Source organism: Salvelinus fontinalis, unplaced genomic scaffold, assembly GCF_029448725.1.
Source record: "Salvelinus fontinalis isolate EN_2023a unplaced genomic scaffold, ASM2944872v1 scaffold_0073, whole genome shotgun sequence".
NCBI classification, from domain to species: Eukaryota; Metazoa; Chordata; class Actinopteri; order Salmoniformes; family Salmonidae; genus Salvelinus; species Salvelinus fontinalis.
This window is the reverse complement of record NW_026600282.1, coordinates 285954-293938: the sequence shown is the minus strand read 5'-3', so window position 1 is coordinate 293938 and position 7985 is coordinate 285954. Positions and strand designations below refer to the sequence as shown.

Here is a 7985-nt window from a genome sequence, read left to right as displayed (position 1 = left end):
CCCTGAATTAAACTGCTATAGCCCTGAATGAACATGTTATAACCCTGAATGAACATGTTATAGCCTTGAATTAACATGTTATAACCCTGAAATAACATGTTATAACCCTGAATTAACATGTTATAACCCCGAATTAACATGTTATAACCCCGAATTAACATGTTATAACCTCGAATTAACATGTTATAACCCTGAATTAACATGTTATAACCTAACCCTTCATTTAGTGATAACAGACACAGTTTTGAGTTTACTCGGTTCTGTCTGGCTGTTCCTCCAGCCTTGTCTCCAGCGCCCCAGGATGGCTCTGATTTCCTTGGTCCTGAAGCTATAGATGAACGGGTTGGCCAACGGCGGGAAAAGGCTGTAGAATAGAATAGGTACTTTAGAAGAAGACTACTTTACTTTGTTGGTTGTCACAGAAACACAATAATATTTTCCCTTTAAAATCTCTACAGGATCAGTGCCCCCCCCCCCCCCCCCCCCCCCCCCACGGGACGGTTGAGCTAACGTAGGCTAATGTGAATAGCATGAGGTTGTAAGTAACAAGAACATTTCCCAGGACATAGACATATCTGATGTTGGCTTAAATTCGTGTTAATCTAACTGCACTGTCCAATTTACAGTAGCTATTACAGCAAAATAATACCATGCTATTGTTTGAGGAGAGTGCACAGTTATGAATTTGAAAATGTATTAATAAACCAATTAGTCACATTTGTGCAGGCTTGATGCAACATTTTGAACAGAAATGCAGTGGTTCATTGAATCAGTCTAAAACTTTGCACATACACTGCTGCCATCTAGCGGCCAAAATCTAAATTGCGCCTAACCTGGAATAGTACATTATGGCCTTTCTCTGACAATGGAACAAAAAAACACATATTTTACCAGATCTAATGTGTTATATTCTCCTACATTAATTTCACATTTCCACAAACTTCAGTGTTTCCTTTCAAATGGTATCAAGAATATGCAAATCCATTCTTCAGGTCCTGAGCTACAGGCAGTTAGATTTGGGTATGTCATTTTAGGCAAAATTTAAAAAAAAGGGTCCGATCCTTAAAAGGTCAGTGACTTGCTCAAGGGCACAACAAGTATTGGTTCATTCCACACTTTTTCATCGCCGGCCCGGGACTTGAACTAGCAACCTTTGGGATCCTGGTCCACATCTCTAATCTGTTACCTACCTGTAGAAAATGGTGAGGCCGATGCGGAGGTCAGGGGTCATGGTCAGGTTGGGGATGTAGGGTGCAGCGTACACTGTGAAGCGGGGGACGTAGTAAATAAGGATGATACAGCCCTGAGTAGCACAGGTAGAGAAGGTCTTCAGCCTGCCCTGGGTTAGAGAGGGGAGAGTAGTGGGTTAGAGGAGAGGTTTAGTTTAGAATGATACAGCCCAGGTTGAGAAGGTCTTCAGCCTGCCCAGGGTTAGAGAGGGGAGAGATGGAGAAACGTTCTCAGTGGGTTAGGGTTAGTTGGTAGAGCATGGCGCTTGCAACGCCAGGGTTGTGGGTTCATTTCCCACGGGGGGACCAGGGTTCAATTCCCACGGGGGGACCAGGATGAATATGTATGAACTTTCCAATTTGTAAGTCGCTCTGGATAAGAGCGTCAGCTAAATGACTTAAATGTAATGTAAATGTGGTTAGGAGAGAGTAGATAAAATTAGGGACACGGACAGGACAGGAAACACACACACACTCTGCCACTTCTCCCACCCAGACCCCCTGCACTCGCTACCCCTCCTCCCACCCAGACCCCTGCACTCGCTACCCCTCCTCCCACCCAGACCCCCTGCACTCGCTACCCCTCCTCCCACCCAGACCCCCTGCACTCGCTACCCCTCCTACCACCCAGCCCTCCTGCACCCCCATCCCCTGAATTCTGACCTGTGTGTTAGCCATGCGCATCACGGTGACGATGATGTTGACATAGGAGAAGATGATGATGCAGAAGGGGACGAGGAGCACAAAATAGGCTGCGCCAATGGAGCTGCCCTGGATCGCCGCCATGTCGGAGCAGGACAGTTTAGTCAGGGACAGAGCGTCACAGTAGGCATGGAGAATTTGGTTGGGACCACAGAATGCTACTTTCTGGGAGATAAAACGCACACAACAAAAAAGTAATTGTCAATTTGTCAAATGTATTCAGAAAGCCCTTTTTACATTAGCAGTACATAACCCGGCCTAGACCCCTAAGAGCGTCACAGTTAATATGAAGGAGCAGGTTGGGCCCACCGAACGCTACTTTCTGGGAGGTGAAGCAAGGACACGTTTAGAGGAGATGCTGTGTAATTCTCAATCAATACCATTTATTTATAAAGGGTCCTTTTTACATCAGCAATGTCCTTTAAACAGTAACCTAGACTACAAAGAGAAAACTGAATCTGAATGGCAAGGAAAAACTCCCTAAAAGGAGGACAATGGTCAAAGGACCATAGGCCCATTCTCTTCTGGCTGCAGCACATGTTTTATTGTCAAAGTTTCAAGTTTAAATGTCACGTGCACACAAGTACAGTGAAAGGCCTTTCTTGCGAACTACAGTACAAAAACCCAACAATGCAGTCATCAATATCAATGTAGCACTAAAACTAACAAGGTAGAACAAAAACACAGGAGAAATAAACACAAGAAATATGAAGAGAAGAATATAATAAGCTGTATATGCAATCCAATACCATGTTTGTAATGTGCAGGGATCCTGGAGAGGTTAGATATGTATAGAGGTAAGGTGGCATCAGGATATATCATAAACATAGTAGCAGCCGTGGACTTGATTTGATTGTGAGTGAGTGTGTGTACGTGTGTGTGTGTCCTATGTATGTGTGCATGTTATGTGTCTGTTGGAGTGTGTGTGAGTGCGTACTCCTGTGATTGGGTATAGAGAAAATAATAAAATACAAAACGTTTGTACTTCGGCAAAAAAAATGCCTACGTTCGTTTGTTTATTTATTATTATTATTATAACATTTTTTTGTGGAGGGGGTACTTAAAGAATATGTATATTTAACCTTCATTTAACTAGGCAAGCCAGTTAAGAACACATTTTTATTTCCAATGACGGCCTACCACGGCCAAACCCGGACGATGCTGGGTCAATTGTGAAAAAGATATGCCAATTTGATTTACCTAGACTTTTTTTATTTAACAGTAGTGCCCTGGAACATTGTTTGTGATGTGTTTCCTTGGTGAACTCTTTGCTGCAAACATTCTCGGCCTGTTAGGCCCTCTAATGGCTGTGGTAACACTACTATCATTATACATTATTTTATCAATCCAGTACCCTGGTGAAGTCTAGGGTGCCGATGGCAGGTGAGACTGTGGCTGCCATCCAGGAGAAGACTGTTAGACCACTCATTATCTGGTTGGTCATCAACATAGGGTATCTAGAGAGGGTGATGGAAAGAGAGAGAGTGGGGGGGGGGGGGGGGTAGAGGGAGATAGAGAGAGAGGGATTGGGAGAGTGGGAGAGGACCCCAAAAAATTATGAAATAGTTTCCCCCCTAACACACTTTATTTATTTTGCATCAATAAAATCATAATATGTGCTGCTGTCGTTGTTACCTGAGAGGGAAGCAGATAGCCAGGTATCGGTCCATAGCCATGGTCAACATGATGAGAGAGTTAGGGTAAAGGTTGGGGTTAGGTAGATCTATGTTACCTGAGAGGGTAGCAGATAGACAGGTATCCATCCATAGCCATGGTCAACATGATGAGAGAGTTAGGGTAAAGGTTAGGGTTAGGTAGATCTATGTTACCTGAGAGGGTAGCAGATAGCCAGGTATCCATCCATAGCCATGGTCAACATGATGAGAGAGTTAGGGTAAAGGTTGGGGTTAGGTTTAGGTAGATCTATGTTACCTGAGAGGGTAGCAGATAGCCAGGTATCCATCCATAGCCATGGTCAACATGATGAGAGAGTTAGGGTAAAGGTTAGGGTTTAGGTAGATCTATGTTACCTGAGAGGGTGACAGATAGCCAGGTATCGGTCCATAGCCATGGTCAACATGATGAGAGAGTTGAGCGTTCCAAAGTAGTGGATCATTTGTTCCTGGAACAGACAGGTATGGAAGGAGATCCTCCCGTCGTCCCACCACCACCGAGCTATCACTTTGGGAAGGGCCACTGTGGCAAAACCTGGAAAGGAGGGGAGGGGAAGGGAACGGAGAGGAGAGGAGAGAGGAGAAAAGAAGAGCAGAGAGAAGAGAGAGGAGGAGAGAGGGGATGAGGGAGGGGAGGGGGGGAAGGGAGAGGAGAGCGGACCAAAGAGGAGCAGAGAGAGGAGAGAGGAGAGGGGGGAGAGGAGAGCGGAACAAAGAGGAGCAGAGAGAGGAGAGGGGGGGAGAGGAGAGCGGAACAAAGAAGAGCAGAGGAGAGGGGAGGAGAGGACAGAGGAGAGCAGAGAAAAGAGCAGCAGAGAGAGGAGAAGAGTTGAGAGAGGAGGAGAGAGGGGATAAGGGAGGGAAGGGAAGGGAAGGGAGAGGAGAGCGGGGATGAGAGAGGAAGATGGGAGATGGGTGGAGAAAGGAGAAGAGTGGAGACCATGTTAGACTATTGAGAAAGACAGGCATGGAATGAAATGCTCCTGTTGTCCCACCAGCACCAGGCTATCACCTAGAGCAGGGCCATTGTGGAAACATTCTGGGCCCCTTGTTCTAGCTTCTGTCTCTGAGAGGGAAACGGAACACAGCAGCCCTGTTTAAATGCTCATCCTTTTTTTGTAAGTAATCACTGATTGATTACAGATCTGTACATGACTGTCTGATGTCAGAGAGGGACTCTCCACATGATTAAAGGAGGGACACATATGAGACACATTTTAACAGGACACTCTTTCTCTCATGACCTCTCCTCTCTCATTAATGCCTGAGCACCAGCAAGACACATTTAAACTCCATCGGCAGTCACATTGGGGAAGGAGAGAAAGAAAGAGATAGTGTACACATTTGAATATTCTACCACGACCCCTTACCTATATCTGACAGTGCCATGCTGAGTATCTTACCTATATCGGACAGAGCCATGCTGAGTATCTTACCAATATCGGACAGAGCCATGCTGAGTATCTTACCTATATCTGACAGAGCCAGGCTGAGTATCTTACCTATATCTGACAGTGCCAGGTTGAGTATCTTACCTATATCTGACAGAGCCAGGCTGAGTATCTTACCTATATCTGACAGTGCCAGGCTGAGTATCTTACCTATATCTGACAGAGCCAGGCTGAGTATTTTACCTATATCTGACAGAGCCAGGCTGAGTATCTTACCTATATCTGACAGTGCCAGGCTGAGTATCTTACCTATATCTGACAGAGCCAGGCTGAGTATTTTACCTATATCTGACAGTGCCAGGCTGAGTATCTTACCTATATCTGACAGTGCCAGGCTGAGTATCTTACCTATATCTGACAGTGCCAGGCTGAGTATTTTACCTATATCTGACAGTGCCAGGCTGAGTATCTTACCTATATCTGACAGTGCCAGGCTGACCATGATGATGTACATGGGTTTCTGCAGGCTGCGCTCCAGGGCAAACAGCACCACCAGCAGGATGTTCCCCACCACCGTGGTCACATAGATGAAGAAGAAGAACCAGGCCACCAGCTGGTAGAAGGATGGATGGAGCCCCGGGAAGCCCACGATCACAAACTCTGACACACGCGTGTAGTTCTCATTCATCTCAAACATACTGTCCTGGGAAGGTGGGGGGATGGAGGAGGAGAGATAAAGCCTTTTACAATCCTTACCACCCAAGTTAGAGAGAGAGATAACGAGTGAGAGAGAGAGATAACGAGTGAGAGAGAGAGAGAGAGAGAGAGAGAGAGAGAGAGAGAGAGAGAGAGATGCTGAAGACCCTGGAGGATCCCTCTTCATCCTTACCTCCCAGGTTAGAGAGAGAGACTGAGTGACATATAAAGTGACATATATATAAAGAGAGAGATCCATCTCTCCATCCTTACAATCACCTAAAATGGAGGGAGTAAGAGAGAGATAGGAACATTTAAATAAAAAAGAGAGATCCTGGAGACCTTACATCCTCCATCATTACCTCCTAAGATGGATAGAGTAATAGAGAGATAGTTAGAGAGAGAATTACATAAAAGAGAACAGAGACAGACAAGACAAACAAGCCATGTTTAATTCCATGGACATATAATCTATTCATTCTATGTCTATGTTTTGTTATTTTCCCAGCAAATCCTTATGCATAGAGATGTTGAAGACCCTGGATGATCTCTCTCTCTCCATCCTTGACTCCTAAGATGGAGAGAGTAATAGAGAGATAGTTATAGAGAGTTACATAAAAGAGAGAGATGTTGAAGACCCTTGATGATCTCTCTCTCTCCCTCTCTCTCTCTCTCTCTCTCCCTCCCTCTCTCCCTCTCTCCATCCTTACCTCCTTCCCAACCAGTGGCCCCAGAGGTGTGTGGCGTTAGCCGTTCTCTACCTCCCAACTTTATACCCAACATGCCCTCTGACAAGACAGCCAGAAGCCAATCAGAGACCTCCACCTTGGTGATGTCATCATTCTCACCTCAATCATGATGTCAATCACAGAATGTTTTCATCCCTGGCCACCTCTCAAGTTCTCTATCTTTTTTTGTAGAAAAGTAAGTGGACACCCCTTCAAGTTAGTGAATTGGGCTTTTTCAGCCACACCCGTTGCTGACAGGAGTAAAAAATCGAGCACACAGCCATGCAATCTCCACAGACAAACATTGTCAGTAGAATGGCCTTATTGAAGAGCTCAGTGACTTTCAACATTGCACCGTCATAGGATGCCACCTTTCCAACAAGTCAGTTCGTCAACTGTCTGCCCTCCTCGAGCTGCCCTGGTGAACTGTAAGTGCTGTTATTGTGAAGTGGAAACATCTAGGAGCATCAACAGCTGGAGTGGTGTCAAGCTCGCCACCATTGGACTCTGGAGCAGTGGAAACACGTTTTCTGGAGTTATGAATCACGCTTCACCAACTGACAGTCCGACGGACGAATCTGGGTTTGGTCAGATGCCAGAAAAACGCTACCTGGCCCAATGCATAGTGCCAGCTGTTAACTGTTCAGCTGTTAACAAGAAAACCATTGATATGGGTTATTCATTACATTTCTGTGGGTATTTCATGGGATTTATTTAACATTGACATTGGATTAGAAAAGATAATCTAGCATAAAAAAAGAATTTTAACCACAAAACATCCTTATATGAATAAATTATTTAAATACATTTTATTCTGCTTTTGGCTTCTTTTAGGTGACGACGTCCTTTAGCTTGTAGGCCATGGCATCCCTTAATGAGGCCTTGTCCACCCCCTCAAAACATCTCTGAACATTAGCAGAAAGTAAAATAAAAGAAACATTAATCATGACATATCATTTGAATTATTTATTGACACTCTTAAATTCATAATCTATGAAAGCAATGTTATGAGAGAGGTCTACATCAAAACTGGAATAAAAAATGATGTATTGATTTTAAGACATAGCTAATTATAATCATACCAAAAAGAGCGAGCACTCTTTTGCTTGACAAAGCTGGCTTTGCCACAGAATCTTGAACGATGTTTTGATTTCCTGCCCGACACGGAGGACACCGCCATCTCCTCCCTGGTGAAGAGCACCTCCATCAGGTCTTGCATCATCCTTTTGAAGCTTGTTTTATTGATCAGTGACATCTTTTCCATGGCCACCTGAACGGCAAAGCCCAGATCCACTTATGATTTAAGAAACAGATCACATGTTGTTATTGTTTTCCAATAACTCATGAGCTCTATAGTGATCAGTTAGGAGAGATTTGAACTTAAATTATTAATTTGATTTGATTAAGTTAGATTTTATTTTGTCCTATTCTTTAACTTTGATTCTTAGTTGAGATGGACATGTGAATCCAACATATAAATGATTAATTTGTCGACATACAGGAATTAAAACCAGACTAAATCAGTGGCACAAAATATGCATTTCCTTCAATTGTTGATATTTGGTT

General features: G+C 44.2%; 1 protein-coding gene across 1 annotated transcript; it reads right to left on the bottom strand.

The window, feature by feature from the left end:
• Nucleotides 1-219: 219 nt before the first annotated feature.
• On the bottom strand, nucleotides 220-5692 carry LOC129842890 (olfactory receptor 1-like). Its single transcript, XM_055911585.1, has 6 exons — nucleotides 5470-5692; nucleotides 3962-4139; nucleotides 3286-3388; nucleotides 1893-2096; nucleotides 1191-1339; nucleotides 220-364 (listed from the first exon to the last, which is right to left on the bottom strand). Exons 1-6 carry the CDS (start codon nucleotides 5690-5692, stop codon nucleotides 220-222), a joined length of 1002 nt encoding a protein of 333 aa, XP_055767560.1.
• Between the last annotated feature and the right edge of the window lie 2293 nt (nucleotides 5693-7985).

Bases quoted from the DNA above. Each gene is read 5' to 3' on its own strand.
- LOC129842890 (XM_055911585.1), bottom strand. From the start codon at position 5,692: ATGTTTGAGATGAATGAGAACTACACGCGTGTGTCAGAGTTTGTGATC. The intron at 3,389-3,961 runs GTAACATAGATC...CACCCTCTCTAG, and splicing joins GCTATCTGTCACCCTCTCAG to ATACCCTATGTTGATGACCA. The intron at 2,097-3,285 runs GTACTGGATTGA...TTTATCTCCCAG, and splicing joins GCACCCTAGACTTCACCAGG to AAAGTAGCATTCTGTGGTCC.